The sequence below is a fragment of the Peromyscus leucopus genome, chromosome 4 (assembly GCF_004664715.2).
Source record: "Peromyscus leucopus breed LL Stock chromosome 4, UCI_PerLeu_2.1, whole genome shotgun sequence".
Taxonomy (NCBI): Eukaryota; Metazoa; Chordata; class Mammalia; order Rodentia; family Cricetidae; genus Peromyscus; species Peromyscus leucopus.
This window is the reverse complement of record NC_051066.1, coordinates 50,641,381-50,661,677: the sequence shown is the minus strand read 5'-3', so window position 1 is coordinate 50,661,677 and position 20,297 is coordinate 50,641,381. Positions and strand designations below refer to the sequence as shown.

The 20,297-nt window shown below is 39.9% G+C and overlaps 1 protein-coding gene across 4 annotated transcripts in view; it reads left to right on the top strand.

Moving 5' to 3' along the window:
* Positions 1–20,297, top strand: part of Chn1 (chimerin 1) — a 157,930-nt gene that overhangs the window by 83,722 nt on the left and 53,911 nt on the right. For 3 of the 4 annotated variants that reach the window (XM_028880630.2, XM_037204884.1, XM_037204885.1), the window contains one exon: positions 1,276–1,564. In XM_028880630.2, the coding sequence (XP_028736463.1) occupies positions 1,276–1,564 (289 nt within the window). Of the gene's footprint in view, positions 1–1,275; positions 1,565–3,388; positions 3,413–20,297 lie in introns of those variants that run through there. The other variant, XM_028880632.1, reaches the window with a different exon arrangement.

Here is a 20,297-nt window from a genome sequence, read left to right as displayed (position 1 = left end):
TTAAGTATTATTAGAGTCTAAATTACAAAAAACAAACAGAACATTCTAGACCCATTATTTAAAAGTGTCTAATTCTTAGCAAGATGTGGTACTGTACGCCTTTCATCCCAGCATTCAGGAAGTAGAGACAGGCAGATCTCTGTGAGTTCAAGGCCAGCCGGGTCTACATAGTGAGTTCCAGGCCAGCCAGACCTATACAGTGAGACCATGTCACAAAATAAAATTAAGTGGAATAAAATGTCTAGCTCCTACACATTTGAAATACTGTCTATGCCAGAATTTTTTTGCTTACTGAGTTTGCAGCTTCATGTGGAGCAGAAAATACTTCGGTTTGAAAATTCATTTCTTGTGTGTGTGTGTGTGTGTATGCGCGTGTGTGTTTACAACCAAATGAAGAAGATCCTTTCTGACTTGCTTAGTTTTATTGGTGTTGATTCTGAAACTGGCAGATCTCCCGCTTTGGCGTTGGCATCTATTGAGTTGCCTGTGCCTCCTGGCAAGGACACTGGTGTCAGCTATGCCAACTTGGAGTCAATTCTGAGGTTTCCTGCAGGAAGCAAAATACTGAATTTATTGGGATGGGAAACGACCCGTCTCCAGTTTCTAAAGCATATCATCCAAACAGACAACAGATTTCTATAGTCTGATGGTATGTGGCTTTCATGTACTGTATTTGACAAGCATTTCTTGCCTGTACCTAACCAGCAGATAAGTTTACAGGGAAGAACAAGTCCTTGACCTCTGGCCAGAAATGCCCACGTGTGTTTCTTTGCGTTCTGCTACTTGGCTCAGTTCTGGAGGCAGCACAAGTGTCGTGATTGCTGGCATCCCACTGGATGAGCAGTACAGAGGACTTCCCTGTTGAAAGACATTGAATACTAGCCTTGAAGCACATTGACTATTTGCATTATTCAACTTGAAGAAATTTTATGTATTATAGTTGACCAATTGCATATTGAATGTACCTTCTTAGGTTATAAAATTTATTTTCCCTGCTTTATTATAAGAGTAATGAATTGGCTTAAGTAAGTAAAAATGCTTTCTAGGATCACCATACTAAAAGCCCTAGTTATTTCAAGTCTGTTGTTTGGGTTTAGCAATTGAATTTTGGGTATTCCAAGTGACTAATAGACATTAGTCACAGCTGATCTAAACAGTAATATACAAGCAAAAGCAATGAATTTCAGCTTGGGGGTGTTTTTTATTTGTTTCTTCTTTAGAAAGAATTTACTGTTCTCTTTTCCTAAAAGCATCTTTCCCATTTCATTGAGGCAGATTTGGAAGTCAAACCAGAAACTTCAGGCTGTACTACGATGGAAAGCACTTTGTTGGGGAGAAACGCTTTGAGTCCATCCACGATCTGGTGACTGATGGCTTGATTACTCTCTATATTGAAACCAAGGCAGCAGAATACATTGCCAAGATGACGATAAACCCAATTTATGAGCACATAGGATACACAACCTTAAACAGAGAGCCAGCATACAAACAGCACATGGCAGTCCTGCAAGAAACACATGATGAGAAAGAGGCTGCAGGCCAGGATGGGGTGTCAGAGAAAAGGGTAAGCTCTCGTGAACCACACTGTCTTTGTCTGGGGGGGTCCTTGGCAGAGCACTTATCTGCCTGGAAGTCTCTGGTTCTCACAGCACTTTCAGAAGGAAGTGCGGTTTTCTTAGTGTCTGGGTCTGTGGGGATGAGCTTTGCATATCTCTTACTTGTTTGATTAAAATATGCCAGGTATATATTTGCTCCTGATTGTGTCCCTTTTAAAAAATTCATCTTCAGCTTTAAAAATATGTTGGAAAATGGCCCAGTAACAAAAAGTTAAGGGGCTTTGGTTAAAGCATAGCTTGTGACTAAGAAAGACAGCTACCATCATATAAGGAACTGAGGCAGTCACATCAGAACTTTTTGTTTTCTTTAAAGGTAGTTTATAAATAGTTCTGTTTTTAACAATGTTATTTATTTGAATATACATGATTTAATTCTATCTGTCGATAACTATTACACTGTTATGAGAATCAGCCAGCCTTGAGTGGGAGGATTTATCCCTTAGTATTTAGAAGGATTTACTTTCTTTAATTGTAAAATACAGTTGAAACTCTCAGTTGTCATGTTTTAGTCATGATGCATTTCAGAACAGCATGAAAAGTCTTCATCCTCTGGTGTTGGGATTGTCTACCCTTGTTGCCATTCTCCCTCACCCTTCATTGCAGAGACAATGTCCTGTTGTTCCACGTTACGTGGGTCTGAGTTAAAAGATCATTCTCTGTCTGGTTGCAGCATGTTACTTCATTTGGTGTCTGCAGGAGTCTGGTGGCTAAGGGTGTGCAGAGGGGTGTAGAGCCCAGCTTCTGTGAGCTAGTCACTCTGTGTCTTGCCTTACTTGTAAGTTTGTGACAAGAGCCAAGTCGTAGGGTTGTGGGATAGTGTGTGTAAGCACTCCAGCAGTGCTTGGCTGGTAATAAACCTGCAGTGTGGTCTCTGTCTGTGACCTCAGCATAAAGCAGCATAAGATTAGTTTGCTGTGGATGGGTAGGAGATGGGAATTTAGTGCTCATTGGCCAGCCCTAATTTTGGGTCTGGCAGATCTTAGCTCAATTGGTGTTCAGTAACTACAGAGAAACCAACATTTTAAATCATTGGCCCTTGAAATTTTGCTTTAAATATGATCTTTCCTATATTTATATTTGCTAAGAGATGCAAATCTTGTTTGGAAGTTGCCAAAGTTTAAAATCATAAATGTGTGCTATATTGAATAGTGTTCTTTTCTGTCTCATTCCCATTTCTTTCACTTTTTATTTTCTACCTGTGATATTTCCAGGAACAACTGCACTTTCCATATCTAATAATGGCATTATAGCAGTTTACGTAGATGTGAATTTACATTCTTGAAATAACTTAAGTCTTTGAAAGTTTATCATCCTAATGGTGATCTTAGCTAATGTATATATTACTTTTCGATCCTAGGGAGGTGAAATAATGACACTTAATGTATTTTATTTAGCATTGGAATCTTTATTTAACTTGATAGGGCCTATCTTGTCTCTAGTATAAAGTAGAAATGGTAATCACAGAGTCAGGAGACTGAAATAAATACCACCTATAAGACTCGCATTGTTCTGATTGGGTTCTGACAACACTGTGTGTAAACTCCCAGGACTGTTGTGTTAAGGGGCCAGTAAAATCTATAGCAAGTAGTTAGCACTGGGGATTCTCTCTCTCCAGTAGTACATCATTATAAGGACATTACTCTTTGCTTAAACTGCATGCACTTTAAATAGAGTTGACTTAGAAATCTCACTCAAAAATAGATTTATTTTATTTACAGGTGTCATCCAACAAGACAGGGATGATGACCTGTTCAACAGCTTGAAACACTGATTCCCTGTCACAGTGGATGACATTTGTAAGTAAAAGTAATTGTACTTAATTGATTCAAAAATACCTATTGACACAAACGTGGTTTAATGAACATTTTAATGGATCCTTGACAGTTAAATCACCTCCTTGTCCATGACTTCTTACATAAGAGGCAACAGTGTTGGTTGGTTTTGCAGAAATTGGAGTGGTGCTATGGGCAGGATGCTAGTGGTGAAATCACGAGCTGGGTACTGCTTTCCACTGGAGACATGTATTCAGGTGTCCAGATGAGGCAACTGCTTCATTTCTGTGAGGACATCTTTTATCTTTACCACAAGAGTTTTGGACTAGATTATTCAGTTGTGTGCTCTAGGGACGAGAGAACACAGGACTGAAAGATGTCCTGGAGACTCTTGAAGGTGAGGGTTGTCAGTCACCTCCCAACTAGTCCCATACCTCCGCAGCTGTTACCTGACCTAACTGGACTTGGGCTGCTTCTTCATATGAGATCAGGGGTTTTCTATAAAAGATGACTTACACAGAGTGTCAATAAAAATACACAGAAGGAGTCAGTGCTCAAATAAATTAGAAAAAAAAATCAGACTTTTAAAAGCCATTTTCTTGTTCTTAGACCTCCTTCAGTGGTGACCCAATGTGATTGCAGCTCCCCAAGAGTGCTCTAAATCAGGGCTGCCTGAGTTGCCTGCTCTTATTAAGAATAGTTTTGGGAAATAATGTTGCACGGAGCTCCCCTTTGTGAAGTTTGGTGTGGTGATTGGTCTTTGTTTCCGAATTAAAGAGTAAGAGCGCCACAGGGGTGTGCATTGTGGTCCTTAGGAGTCAGTTCTGAACCTGAACTTCTGCGAACAATCCATTACATGTGTTTATGGCCATGAGCATGTAAACAGTCTGTTGTATGGATTTTGTACACGGTTTGCTATATGTTTTTATGGACATGAACTTGTAAATGTTAAATGTATGGATTCATAGCCATGAACATTGATGCCACAGGAAGTGAATCCAAGCCAGCTCTTGTCCCTAGAAAACCTGGCAGCCTATTGTAATGACCAGAGTTTTCCTTCCAAATGATAACTACGATATTTTCTCATTTACTACTCAAATTGTTTCCTAAGCTTGAAAAATTAATTGTAAACAAGAAAATTCAAGCATTGTAATCCATATACTGGTGAAAATGCAGTGTATAAGGAAGCCAGACTCTCTTCTCTACAGTAGCTTGATTTAGCAATCCAGACTGGACAAGGGCCCAGTTTATTAGTAACTTCTATTTCTCTTGGAACTGAATTTGAATAGTTTCTTGTTCCAAGTAATAAATATATGTGTGTCTCTACAGATCCTGGACCAATGGCTGCATTCAGTAGTTTTTATGATAATTTCATACTAATTAAATTACTAATTTAATTTTAAATCTTTTGGAAAACATGATGTAGAAAGTATTTCTTATAAACATTAATAATATAAACTGACTGACAAACTGTGTAATTTACATTTCAGAAAGCACACTGTGAGCCAGGACATAATCTAGGCAGAATGGCCTTAGCTTTGGATCCATTGTCTAAACGTCACCCCTCTCACATGAAGATGCCTCTGATGGCATGGGTGTGAAAATGTTTGGTACAGTAAAACTTCAGTAAGCTAAAGCATACCCCTCTCACAAGAGTGTTCTCTTTCTTTACACACACACACACACACACACACACACTCCCATACATTCCCATAAACACACATGTACACAATCTGTATATGCACACATATATGTGTGTGAATATGTATTCCTTTTTCTATGGAAATTTAGAATAAATGCAGTGTCTTACTTGTCATTAATTTGATTTTTAGGAGTTTCTTTTATATTAAAATTTTAATTTTGGAAGACTTCTTTGGGATTACCAAGCTACATATGTTTGACATTGAAATATAATTGATACCTTGCCAGATTATTGTTATTACTAGAATCTTTGGATATCTCTGTAAACATTCAATTTTTTGTTCCTTGGAACAACTGGATGAGTCTGGGTGATCTGGTGTGCTAATTGGCCTGGTCTTCCATATAGTAGCTCTTGTAAATGTTTTTACTTTGCTTAAAAAGTATGTACCATTTTATCTATATCTACACAGTCTCAACTTAGAAGTCAACAGACTGACTGTATGTAGACTTAATCTTAAATAATACAGTTAGCAACACAAGAGGGATTGCGTGAAGCCGTCTTTAAAAATCATGTCTTAATTCCTCTCTCTCTCTCTAACTCTCCCTCTCTCCCCCCCTCTCTCCCTCTCTCTCTCTCTCTCTCTCTCTCTCACATTCTTTTGGCTCATACCTTGTCATTTTTTATTTTTCTTTCTTTTTTTGGTTTTTCGAGACAGGGTTTCTCTGTGTAGTTTTGGAGCCTGTCCTGGATCTCGCTCTGTAGCCCAGGCTGGCCTCAAACTCACAGAGATCCGCCTGGCCCTTCCTCCCGAGTGCTGGGATTAAAGGCGTGCGCTGCCACCCGGCCCTTTTTCTTATATCTGTTTAGTCTACTCCTTCTCTTCATCCTGCATGTGGCTGGAGAGATGGCTCAGTAGTTAAGAGCAGTGGCTGCTCTTCCAGAAGACCTGGGTTTGATTCCCAGTACTCACCTGATGGCTCACAACCATCTGCAACTCCAGTCCCTAAGGATCCGGTGCTGTCTTCCGGCTTCCCTGCATACTGCATGCCATGGTGCACAGGCATGCCTGCAGGCAAACCACCAAGAAACAAAGACAGTGTTTGCATGTGGCCCAGCCAGCCATGGCTCCTGACCCTCCTACTTCACCTCTCAAGTGCTGGATTGCAGGTGTGTGGCACCATACTGAGTTTTAGCTTCTTCCTCCTCTTCTCTCTTAACCTACCTTCATCCACCTCATTCCCCCACAAATTTACATGTCCAAGTTTCCATTGTAGCTTCTTCAAGGATCAGCTCAGTTTATGAACACCCTTCACAGAACTCTCCAGTATTCTAGGTTTTACCAAGCTGATATAAGAAAGTTACAACTTGTGCACGGAACTTCTGATAGTGGTTTATCCTCTGTAAGATACTCTGCCTAATGTAGCACAGTTGGTTTGTTCAAGGAGCAGGTCTGGTCAGTGTGCATCAGTTACGGGACCCTGAACAGCCCTTTACTTTGGCCTTCCTAAATCTCAGTTCATCCCAATCTCAGAGCAGTTTACAGATGCCACTGCATGGATTAATAGGAGATTGGGGTTTTTACATTTATTAATTTTATTTTATGTGTGTTTTGCTCTCATGTATGTCTGTGCACTGTATGCATGCCTGATGTCTGTGGAGTTCACAAGAAGGTGTCACATCTCCTGTAACTGGAGTTTTAGACAGTTGTGAGCTGCCATATGGGTGCTAGGAATCAAACTTGGGTCTTTTGCAAGAACAACAAGTACCTTTAACCACAGAACCATCTTCTGGCCCCTAGTATAAGTTTTGATGAGATTTTGTAATGTGGTCTTCCTTGAAAATGTAAAACACTAGCCACATGGGCACTATTGCTCTCTTGAGTCTACCTGAATACTACATAATCCCCAATTTGTACTAAAATCACAGCTTCAGGTTTCTCTGGGAAATCATCTTTTCTATGCTCTGTCTTTTCAGTTCACAAAAACATCAAAAATCTCCTAGTTGCTTCATCAAGAAAGTAGTTTCTCTCAATAAATAACATGGTGATACTTGTAATTATCTCCAGTGGCGCCTGGGAAATATTTGTTTGAGTCTCATCTTTCCTATCTTATTCCCCACAGAAAGGAAAGCTGGGTCTTTATCTAATAACTTTCTAGTAACTATCATTAAAGTGTGTTGTCTCCTTTAACATGTGCTGTTTGGTATGAGCTGCTCCCCAGCCATCCTTTCTTTGTGTATAAGATGCAAGCTTTGTGCTACTGGGCCTGTCAGGAAACATTGACTGAACCTCTCCTGTTGAATCCATTTACGATCATTCAGATTCCTTTCTCTGTTGTTTTGTTTTGTTTTCTGGAGACAGGGTTTCTTTGGGTTTAGCTCTGGCTGTCCTGGAACTCGCTCTGTAGCCCAGGCTGACCTCCAACTCTCTGAGATCCGCCTGCCTCTGCCTCCCGAGTACTGGGATTAAAGGTGTGCGCCACCACTGCCCTGACACTCTCTGTTTTCTCTAGTCCAACTAAGTCAATGCTCTCCTTCCTCAGCCACTAATAAATGTTGTCAGACTTCGGTCTCTAAACAGTCTTCCTGGACCATCCATAAAAACAATCCCTTCCTGTAAACTAGAAGTGACCTTGAATTTAAACAAACTAAAGAAGGCAAGGCTATCAGCCCTTTTCCCTTTAAGCCTCCATGAACTAACTCTCGTCTTGCAAAATTAACTTCATTTAATTCAGCATTTGTTTTTTTTCTCCTGTTTGCAGAAAAACAGTCTAGACTCTGGAGGAAGAAAAAAATATACAAAGTTTTGGCTCAAAAATTTTATTCATTATTTCTAGATGTTTAACAGACATTTGGAGAACAAGATGCAAGCCACCTGTATCATCTATAAAATATGAGTTCAATACATGTTCAAGTTAAACTAACTTCAGTTTGAGTCTGCTACTACAACAGCCAGCAGATCACAGAAACTAAATACAAAATTATGCCATTTCACCCCAATTTCAAGGTTTTAACCTCTCAGTATTATTTCATTTCTGATTCAGCACCTTGAATTTTGTATAAACAGTTGTTGACTAATCAAAGAGTGAATAAATAAGTATTTTTTTACTCAAATCCAAGGTCCTAATAGAAATCCATCAGAAGACAGAAGGAAAGCATAGTTATTCAGCTAAACTTTATACTGTATGTTTTTCCTGTATGAACTCAGGACCCTTGAAATGTTCTGCAAGATAGGGAGGGCCAGTCACCATTTCAGGTGAAGCATCTGAGCGCTAGGACACTTGTCCTTTTGTTTGGAATAATGTGCGGATGGTGACTAAATACATTTCTGTATGGGGTATGTTCCAAGGGGCCAAGACTAAGTTCGTACTGTCAGTCATATATTGAGTCCGTGGAGGCCATACTGAGGAATCCTATGCTTTGATGATGGAGGAAAACTTCGGGGAAGCCTGGGAAATTCCTGACGTGATTTTCATCTGTCCTTCTATTTTATGACCTGTAGAAAGGAGAGTAATTGAAAGTCACTGGGGAAGCCAGATGAAAAGTGGAAGGTGGAAGATAAAACCCATCAGTTCTTCAGCTCAAATGAACGAGGCCAAAAGAACACCAAATTGCAATTTCTAAGCCAGCTGAAGTGTGGGGAAGGTTTCTGTATCTAGGCCAATTGAGCAAATAAACTATCTTTTTGACTACTGGCTAGAAGGTTTGAAAAGAAGCTATTAGAAATTCACCCACAATTGACATTTCACAGTCTTTAGGGTTTGGTGAGGAAATTATCACTACTGGCAAAATCTCCATTTAAAGTTTGGAAAGGAAAGCCAACTCTTCACCTTTAGGGCTAATAGTATTTTTGGTGCAAAGCAGCATGTAATTTTGCCTTGTTGCTCACAGATGAACTATGAGAACTCCAGAAGGATCCACAGCCCTTACTGCACTCATTGGTCACCCTCACCCTGCTGCCACCCCAGATCTATGAGGGTAAAGGAGGGACCACCTGGAAGAGGAAGGGATGGGAGAAGGTACTAGGGATGAATATATTCAAAGTACATTATATCCGTGTCCACCTCGTCCAGTTTATATGGTCCTGGGGATCGAACCCACAGTTTCATGTATGCTAGGTAAGCACTCTCGCAGCTGAACTACACCTCAAACTCCTTGTTACAGTTTCTTAAAAATAGGTTAAATCTTTTGTGTATTTGTTTTTACAACTGATTTCAGTGTATCTTGATTAGAGTAGGTTGGTCCTCCATGGTCTAGAACTACTTTCTTAGCAAGCAGGATTTAGGAACTCTTGTGACCTTTAATAGTCTTATGGTCACATTCTGGAGGTGTTTCTTAAGGTTTGGAGAACTGTGCATATTGGTGGACAGAAGTGAGCAGCAGCCAAAGGAATAGGAACTGTGTCAAGGTTTATCTGCCGCCTCTTGCCATGTCATGCTAAAATACATGGGCGTAGTGGTGAGTAGCTCAATCACTTTATTTTTATGAACATGTATTAAGCAGGGCCAGTGAGAAGGCTTAGACAGTAACAACACTTGCTACCATTACTAACAACCTTAGCTCAATCCCAGACCTATGTGACAGGGGAGAACCAACTGCTGCAGATTGTCCTTTGGCTTCCATATGCATGCCATGATATGCATACCATACACATACAATATTAGTAAGTATAAAAAGACAATACATAGAATAAGTATGTTTCATCACAATATTTTTAATAGATATATGCATTCTTGTTCACCATCTTGCCATTCATTCTAAATGTTTAGCTAAATTTATTGTTTTTCTTTCTAAATAGGATGCTTAAATAATATTGGCTCTTTACTATTTAATCTGAAGTTAAGATTCATAAAATAAGTTCTGGTGTGCATAGTGGCACAGCCTTGTAATTCTAGCTACTGAGGAGGCTGAGTCAGGAGGATCATAAATTCAAGGCCAGCCTGGGCAACTTAAAAAAAAACTCTATCTTAAAAAACCAAAGAGGGGCTAGGAATCCAGCTCAGTGCAGCTGCTCAGCATTCACAAGGCCCTGGCACTGAGAGAGGGAGGGAGGGAGGGAGGGAGAGAGGGAGGGAGGGAGAGAGGGAGGGAGGGGAAAAAGGCGTTCTTAGTTCTGGACCATCATCTAGCCATAGTTTTGAAGCGATGACAGTATTTGATCTGAAGGAACTTTCTAACTTCTTTCTTTTTCCTTTTTAAATTTTTTTCTTTATTATATTTTTATTATTTAAAACAAATTTTATATTTAAATATATTTTGATTATATTCTTTCCCTCCCCCAAGTGTAGCCAAAACTTTCCCAGTCCTGCCCAGTCCTGCAGCTGCTGTTATTATAATAATCACTCAGAGGCTTGATATTCATTACAAACTGTTTGGTCTATGGCTCAGGCTTCTTGCTAGCTAGCTCTGTCATCTTAAATTAACCCATTTCTATTAATCTATATATTGACATGTGCCCATGGGGTTACTGGTCTGCTGGCATGTTGTTCCTTAGGCATTGAGGTGGTGTCTGCCCCTGACTCTGTCCTTCTCTCTCTATCTCTGCTTGGATTTTTTTTCTTGACTCTTATCCTGTCTTACCATAGGCCAAAGCAGCTTTATTTATTTACCAATGGAAGCAGCTCATATTCACAGCCTACAGAAAGACATCCCACAACACCCAAGTCTTTCCAGATCCTTCCCCTTCCCCACTCACCCAACTTTTAAGTTCTTTCTAAAAAAAAAAATCGCCCCAAACCAAGAAAACACCCAAAAAGAAAAACAAAAACAAAATACACCAAACTGTAACCAAATAAAAGCACATAAAAGCTGGACATTTCTTTACTCTCTTAATTCCATACTTTTTGAGATTTGTTTTTCATGGAATTCCACCTTATCTCACATAGAAGCCCCTCAGAGAAAGCTTGGGTGATCCTATTTATCCAGCACCCCATCCATGCACAGTTCTCTTTGCTAACTCTTGAGAGGTTTGGGTTTGGGTTTTTTGGGTTTAGGATTCTTGACTTCTGAAACTTCAATTCTAAAAGCTAGAACAGGCTAGGGATGTGCAGGTTCAATATCAACTTGTTTCTTTGCCCACCATAGTCTGTCTTTGAATTTACCACATGGTTTCCTTGGGATCAGGAAATTGTAGCCATCTGCTAGTATACATCTAAAGATTCTAGTATACACTCTTTTCCCTAGTATACAGTCTAAAGATTCTAAGAATAAAAGAAACCTTATGAAGTACCTCCTTCAGACTATTTTCTGCAATCTTCGTGACAATCATTTAGGGATGGGTTTTATACTAACAGTACGATAGGTCCGTGCTGAGGTTTCAAGGGATTCTAGGCTAGCCTTAAGAACACAGTCTTCGGGGCGGTGGTGGCGCACGCCTTTAATCCCAGCACTCGGGAGGCAGAGGCAGGCGGATCTCTGTGAGTTCAAGGCCAGCCTGGGCTACCAAGTGAGTTCCAGGTAAGGCGCAAAGCTACACAAGAGAAACCCTGTCTCGAAAAACCAAAAAAAAAAAACCTATGGTCTACGGTGTGTAGTGTCACGAGGCTGGTGTCGCTTCTCAAAGTCCCCCCACTTCTCTCATCATTCCAGAATTCTCCTAGCCACACTATCTCCTTCTGTAGTCTTCTTGGCCCTCTCCTGGCCATTCTTTGCTGGTTCCCTTATGTTTGATCCTGTCCATTGGAAGGGAAGTGCACAGCTCTCTGGGAAGAGTGCCCTCCCTCCCGCCCTGATCCACAAGGTTTACATTTACAACTAAAAAGATGCAGATGCAATTCAACTGAAACCAGCGGACACACCCGACTTTAATATTCGTTTTCTTAGCTAAAATTGTAGACGGATTTTCAGTTTAACTTATGAGAAGTTTATCCCTTGCATTTTGTGTTGACTCCCCCTTAGTGATTTTGTCTTTTTCTGCCCATCTGTCAAAAAAAAAAGAAAAAAAAAAAAAAAAAAAAAAAAAAAGAAAAAAAAAAAAAAAAAAAAGAACACAGTCTTCATTGGAGAATGAACTCATAAAAGACAGCCAGACCTTTTGACCAAATCTTTCTTGGTGCCATCATGGCGCTTGAACACTGGACTCTGCAATCTTGAAGTGGGTCGCTGTCTATCCTTTAAGTTACTGAATTACTCCGAAAGGAGAAGGTAGACTACCAGAGGTTGATCAGATGGCCCTTCACCGCGCCCGCCCCCCACCCCCCACCCCGGCCATGCCACTGCAGAACCACAGCTCTTCTCTCGGCTTTACAGAAATCTCCATCTAACGTCAAAAGACCAAAGACTCCATTGTACACAGTAGGAAAATCTGTTCCCATTCGATTTTGAATTGAATTGTATATATATATATATATTTTTAAAGATTTATTTATTATGTATATACAGAAGAGGGTGCCAGATCTCATTACAGATGGTTGTGAGCCACCATGTGGTTGCTGGGAATTGAACTCAGGACCTCTGGAAGAGCAGTCAGTGCTCTTAACCTCTGAGCCATCTCCCCAGCCCGAATTGTATATTTTTAATAAAGCAATATCCTTCCTTATAATGTAGCTTTATTCTCAACTGTCACTTGTGGAAAATGCTACTCTCCTTTCTTTAAGTATCACAGAAAGAGCCGGGCAGTGGTGGTGCATGCCTTTAATCCCAGCACTCGGGAGGCAGAGGCCGGCGGATCTTTGTGAGTTCGAGGCCAGCCTGGGCTACCAAGTGAGTTCCAGGAAAGGCACAAAGCTACACAGAGAAACCCTGTCTCGAAAAACCAAAAAAAAAAAAAAAAGTATCACAGAAAGACTCAAATTCAGGGAGGGAGAAAAATACAAATTCCAAGGGTCATAGGGACAACAAAACTAAATATCTAATAAAGGATTGATATTGAAAGTGATAAATGTACAAAATTGACACTGATTCAACATGAGCATATCAAATAGTAATGTACTTAGAATGAAATGAATAAATTTCTTTTGGATGTTTAATAGTTGAACCATGTAATAATGGTTTATCGTTATGAAAACTATTGATAACTAAACATGTATTAACATTAATAATATAAAACACACCACATTTATTATATTTAAGTCCTCACACCTTCACATTTTTTGATGTTTGACTGAAATTAGGTTAGACAACCTCAGATTTCCAGCATTTCAGTCTTCAAAGTGCTTGTTAGCATTTCATTATCAATATTGATACTCAGCTCTTAGAAACTGATAATAGACCAGTTACTCTCACCTCCTTAGTAAACAAGATTTCCAAGGCAGTTGGAGTGCTTTTCAAATCAGTGTCGTCGTCCCCCCTGGAGACTATAGAGAACTTACTGGAGAAGTTTGTTACAGTGTACAAGCAGAAGGGAACCGGAACAAGCAGTAAGCGAATGAACTAACAGCCCTCTCCATCTTTAACACATCTTGACAGTGTATCTCTTCCCATGCTACTTCTTGGCAATAGGGAAGCCTGAAACAATAAGGATTGGCATTTTATAAGGATGCTGTTACTAATGCTAATGCTGGGGAAATGGAATGTAAACACAAGAAAACACAACTTTAAAATACAGTGTTTGGGGCTGGAGAGATGGCTCAGAGGTTAAGAGCACTGGCTTGTTCTTCCAGAGGTCCTGAGTTCAATTCCCAGCAACCACATGGTGGCTCACAACCATCCGTAATGAGATCTGGTGCCCTCTTCTGGCCTGCAAGCATGCATGTAGGCAGAACACTGTATACATAATAAATAAATAATAAATGTTTTAAAAAAAAATACAGTGTTTCTGGTTCTGAAATGCATGGTGGTAAAGAGACTTGACTAAAGTATCAGAGCAGTGTTCTCATTCTGAGCTTAGCATAAAGTAGAAGTGTCACAGTAGACTGACATGGAGCCGTCGTCTGTGTCTGTGCTGACCTCTCTGTTTGCACGTTGTAGTTTTGTTGTACAGGAAAACCTAAGTCTGTGGTTCTCTAATTTCTTGGACTCAGATCTATAGCATATTTTAAAATATTGAAACCTGTTAAGGGATTTTGCTTCTATAGATTCTTTCTGTTGATATTATACTGGGAATTAAAACAGGTTTTAAAAATAGTTATTTCAAGGAAATAATATAATTACCTGGCAACATGATGACATTATTATTATTATAATATTTGATTAAACAAAAAGCTTTCAAAAATGGCATTATAAAGTTAGTCATGGTAGTGCATGCCTGCCCAGAGGCTGAGACAGGAGGATTCCACTGAGTTTGAGGTGATCCTATGCTACATATTGAATTCCAGCCAGTATGGGCTACAGAGGAAATCCCTGTCTCAAAACACAGACAAACAAAAAGAATGCTGTTGCTTTACATTTCTGTAAATCTCTCCAGACTGAAGTGCTGCTGAGGGGAAAGGGTTCTCAGAACTGATTCTGCATTCAGTTCATGGTGGCACATTGTTTTGATTGGAGTAGAAGGAGAAAATCGGACCTAGCTGCACCTGAATAGGGGAATGGTTTAGTAGCTTTTTCAGGGAATTGTGGGTGCTTCTCTTTGGTACAATAATACCATAATAAATTTGTTTCCAAATGGAATCTGAAATCCCTTCCGTGTCTTCCTTAGTTGTACTGGAACCTCTTGGTGTGTCCTGAGCTTTGAGTGGATCTGCCCACTGTGCATGATTCTGTAACGTGTATATCGGTCATTGGAAGTTGCACCTTGACTCACAGAGTTACCCGGTTCTTACAAATGTTGACACCTTTTATAGAGTTTCAGAAAGCACCTGTGCTGATCTCCATCTTCAGAGTGGCTGTTCAGTGGCAGAATCGCTGGGTTGGGGATGGCAGGTACAAACTTGCCAGACTTGAACTGCTGGAAAGGTGGCAGTTTGGTAGTGTCTTGTTGTCCCCACATGGAAGGCTCTCTTCACTCTCCGTTTATTTTCCAGATTAGAACTTCTTCAACTTTTCTAACGTGACCACATTTCACCCAAACATTTTTGAATGGCCCCTCATATATAAGTATATTCCTAACCTACAAGTCAAGCATTTCTGATAAGTCATAGAGAAATTAATTTTAAAATGATTCTTTGGTATATATAATGCTGTGGATATCACTCTATATAAATAAAACGCTGATGGCCAATGACCAGGCAGGAAGTATAGGCGGGACAAAGAGAGAGGAGAATTGGGGAAACAGGAAGAAGGAGGAGAGAGACTGCAGCCACCGCCAGGACAAGCAGCATGTAGAGACTCTGGTAAGCCACCAGCCACGTGGCAAGGTATAGATTTATAAAAATGGGTTAATATAAGATAAAAGAACAGTTAGCAAGAAACCTGCCACGGCCATACAGTTTATAAGTGATAGAAGCGTCTGAGTGATTATTTTATAAGTGGATTGTGGGACTGCGGGGCTTGGGGAACCTGGAGAGAAGCCCTCCAGCAACAAATGGCGCCCCACGTTGGGTGCCAGATATTGGGGAAAATTATAAAGGCCACTCCACGTAGTTAAAAGGAAGATTTATTTAGTGGATGACTTACAAGTGAAGGAATGGATAGGTCGCGGGGGTCTGGGGAAAGTGTATCGCAATCCAGCGGTGTTCTCTGGAGCTCTGCACAATCAATCTCCACTGTCCAGGGTCCAGGCGCAGAGAGCGCGCCCAGAGCGAGCGCTTGCCCATCCAGCTCTCAGGTTTCCAGCACCTCCCCTCGCCCCGCCTCGTAGGCGTGACAGTTGCCAGAGTCTCAATGGGGGTTGGAGCTTCCAGATCCAAGCTGGAATGGCTACCCACTACAATATAATTTTACTACTTCTTAAAGACTAAAGCAAATGTGCCTACTAATAAGATGAATGTACTTTATTTTTACATAAATCTTGGCTGAATGCTTGATGCAAAAGGATTTAGACCATCTTTAGCATTTCCAGGGATAATTCTATTTTGCTTTTGATCATTAGTGCTGAGAATGCTACCTCCCACAAATCCATAGTCCAGAATGCAAAAATACTTCTGTTTAGGGCCATTTCAGAAATTGTTGGTAATTCTGCCTAATCCCCATGCCAAACTTCATTTAGTGATTTATTTTCATAGGACTCATCAGCAGCTCAAATGGCAGCTTTTAAAATCAACCATTCTAACACAATATAACCCAAAGACATACTAATTTGGTTCTTAGATGCTGAAGTTTCCATAACTAAACCATTACAGTTCTTTAAGAGCAGAATCTTTGGAATATAAGGGTACAGTAGTTTTCTCTCTGAGCCAGAGGATTTCAGGCAGCATTTCTTGTTATGTGTGGCTGGGCTTCATGCACAGTGCAAAGTGTACATATTGTGTGTTCAGAACCAAGGCTAAGTGAAGTCACACTCTGCAGTGCTGCTGAGCATTGGCAAACACCAGGTTCATTGCTCACTATTATTATTCATTAGAAACAGTATCTTTGGTATGATGTAATACATTAAACCCTGTGCTCAGTATCTTAAAGAACTGGCTCTTATAAAAATGAGAACATTGCTAAGATACCCCTCTTACCACAAATTTTCTCTCCTACATGTTTTCAGTTTATTGTTTTTTAGCCATTTTGGTTCTCAAATGAGAATTTGAAAGTTCTCTACTAGATGAGGGGCTTTTCTGGTGAGATTAATTCTGATACTATCAGTGTAATTTTAGATATGATGTAAAATATATCAACTGATAACACAGTTTGGTATTTTGACAGTGCAAAATGTAATAAATGCATCCACTTAAATTCTCTAGCTGGCCCTATCCTTCTTTCAGTGTCTTTCTTGCTTTTGAAAATGATCAAATAATCTCATCCCAGAATGAGTTGTAGGCTTGAGTTTATAGAAGAAAATATGATCAAACCTGGAACTCTGCTTGCTTAGGATAAGCAGTGCTCACGTTCTTTTTCCTTCTAATCTTGTCTTAAGATTCATTCTCACAGTTTCTACTCATGAAGGAATTTTTCTAGAACTGTGTTAGTCTTTAATTTTATTCCAAAAATAAATTTTTGGTCCTGTAAACAGTCTTTAGAAATGAGATCTGCAGTTCAGGAATGCCACACATTCTTCTTATTTCAGGTGCCTCATGCTCCCTCAGTGCTACAAATATTTTCAATTCAGTGTCTCCTTTGGTCAGCAGTGTTGCTAAGATACTTCTGTCATCACAGATTTTCTCTCCAACATGTTTCCAGTTCATTGTTTTGCAGCCATATTGACTGTCAAATGAGGAGATAGTATTTTTAAAGCCTTTCTTTCTTGTAGCCCTGGGCAGCCATTGGATTTCACTAATAGCTGTAAAACAACAGTACATTGTTGTGCAGCATTTTCTTTATATTCAGTGTGTTCCAACAGTACACAGAGGAGGCTGGAGTAGTCGTTCTCGCCCGTTTATTCGTACTTCCTTTTTCTAAGCACTGTGTTAAAGGGATGAGAGCAGTCCTGGTGGTGTTCCCACTGTCAGCACCCTCCCGTCTTCTCTGGAGCTGGGAACACGGGCAGTGTCCTGGAACTGAAAACACGGGTTTTGCCTGCATGCTGTGCATGCTACGTATTTCTACTCGGTCTCCCAATATCTCTGCTCGGAGAGGTGCTCTTCATCATTCCTGTTTTAGGAAAAAGAAACAGACTTACCTACAGTCCCTATGAGAGACTCATCTTAGATCTGTTATTTCATCCCTTTCCTAAGATCTTAGATCACTGTTAAGTTGATCTGAGATTCATTTATGCACTATCTGAGTTAAGAGCCAAATTATAAATAACACTAAGCTTTACTTATTTTAAAAAATAGTTTAACTCGTTATGGGAAAGTGGTTAGGCTGACTAAGTCGCAGCCTCCTGTCTACATTATTTCTGCTAAAAGACTGTATGAGGTGATCCACACTATATGGTTGTTTGCTCTTTGAGAGTGTTTAAAGGCACACCCGTCATGGAAGGAAACAGATCTAGACAGAGGGATGGAAGGAAGTGAGCTGTCCAGAAACTCCCAGAGAGGGTGGAGCAGCTTGAAGGGGAATGTAAACAGACCAGTGGACAAATTCAGGCTTTCTTAGAAAATGAGATTGGGGACTAATAGGGTGAAAATACCTATTATCTACTAATATGTACTCCAAATATAATTAATTCATGAAACATGTATTTATCTCTCTAATATCTGGCCCTTGTGAAGATAGCATGTGACCCTATACTCTGTTATTCACCAATTTTACTGGTGAAACCACAGCATATCATACTCAGTGAAATACTTGTTGATTGAATTTAATTCATGAGTGCTTATTATTGCAGTTGTATGTATTAGACATTTCAGTATCCTTATTTAATGAACTTATGGGGTATATAAAATATTTCTCAGGCTATCTGATCTCTATTCAATATTATATTTTTTTTTAAATGAACTCATATTAATTTATGTGATTTCTATATTGGTCAATATAGAATCTCTGTTTAGGCTTTGTCCATACAATTGGAATGGCTTGCTGTCCTATACATTATAATGTCTATTTGATGGGGTAATGGAAAGTTTACACATTTTTTGTTTTGTTTTGTTTTTGTTTTTCGAGACAGGGTTGCTCTGTGTAGTTTTGGAGCCTGTCCAAAGTTTGTAGACCAGGTTGGCATGGAACTGAGATCCAGGCTGCCTCTGCTTCCTGAGTGCTGGGATTAAAGGTGTGAGCCACCACCGCCGGCTAAGTTCACACATTTTAAAGGTAGCTTCTTAGTTGATTAGCTGACTACTTTTTTTAATTGATCATATTGGAGAACAGTCTTGTTTTCATTCAAGAAACAGGAAAAAAAAGTGTAACAACAAAAAAGATGTTCAGCTTAGTAATACTTCTCCCTAAAACTCATGACAAAGGACCACTTGTGACTAAGTACAGTCAACATGTCACGATGCCTGCCTTAGGCAAAATCATGGTTTTTGGTTTTTGGTTTTCCAAAGGCTTTTAAAGTGCCAGGAGTTAATTGTCAAGATTATCTGCTTTAATTTGGACTAGAATGTCCCCCAAAGTCCCATGTATTGAAAACCTGGTCCACAGCCATGACAGTATTGGGGAGTGGGGAGCCCTTAGGAGATGGGGCTAACAGGAGTTAGGCCCATAGGTATATATATGGTCTAGAGGGGGATGTTAGGACCTAGCTAGCTTCCCGGCTGCCATGAGGTAGACTGACTTACTGTGCTGTCATAAGCTCAGAGCCGTAGACCAAGTAACTGAGCCGATGCCTCAGAAGCAGCAAGCCAAAGTAACCCTTTCTTCCTTGTGAATTGGGTCTTAGACGTCTTGTTGCAGCAGCAGATAGCTGGCTAGCACACTGACCATTTTACTCTGAATGCTGTAAACCAGTTGTCAAGCTTAGAACTCAGTCGGGATGGCTCTTTTCAGCTGTGACTATCTCTGCTGATGGTTCTCTGTCCCACTGAGCCTCACAGTTCAGTGTCAATCACGTCCCTGTACCTCAGTGAAGTGCAGCAGAGAGGAGAAAGGCAGGGTATGACATCATGAGGCCTGCATTTTCATTGTGGTTGCTTTGATTTTTCTGCTTCTAAGCAAATGCCTTAATATCAACGGATTTTCCATCTGAAAAAAAGTATGTGAGAACAGAATGAAATAACCTGTGTGACAAAAATTCTTGTGGAATCTTAAGTTCTGTAAAAGAGCCCTGCTGTGGGGCAGCATAAAAGCTGAGCCTGGATATTGTTTTGAGTGAGTGGATTGTCAGAAGAATACAGTAACTACAATTCTTATGAAGGAGGACTAGAATGGGATTACTGCCCTGCAGGTTACTTCTGGATATGGAACATGATTATAGAATAAGACTTGGGGCAGAAAGATTTTTCAAGGACTCCCCCATGCACTCAGGCCTGTTCTATTGCCATTCATAAACCCAAAGGTAAATACCACCTGTCTTCCCAGCTACACAGAGCTACACAGAGAAACCCTGTCTCGGAAAACCAAAAAAAAAAAAAAAAAAAAAAAAAAAATACTCTACACTATACATAATAAATAAATAAATCTTTAAAAAAAAATACTCTACACTAGCATCACTGCTGTCACATACCATCTCCTCTAACATGCTCCTTGACTGACCAAACATTTAAACATGAGACATGATGTACCTTATCTGTTTAGATATTATGTGAGGTTTCGATCAATATTAGGTTACTGCTACAGGGGCTGTGTAATGAAGACTGGGTTAGAAGGTGTAATCCGACTCTTGCAGTAACTGAGACATTAGCAACCAGCAAAATGGAAGCTTCCTGTGAAACATAAATATTTATTAATCTGAACATGACAAGGAATTTAAGACTCCTAAACTAGAATTCT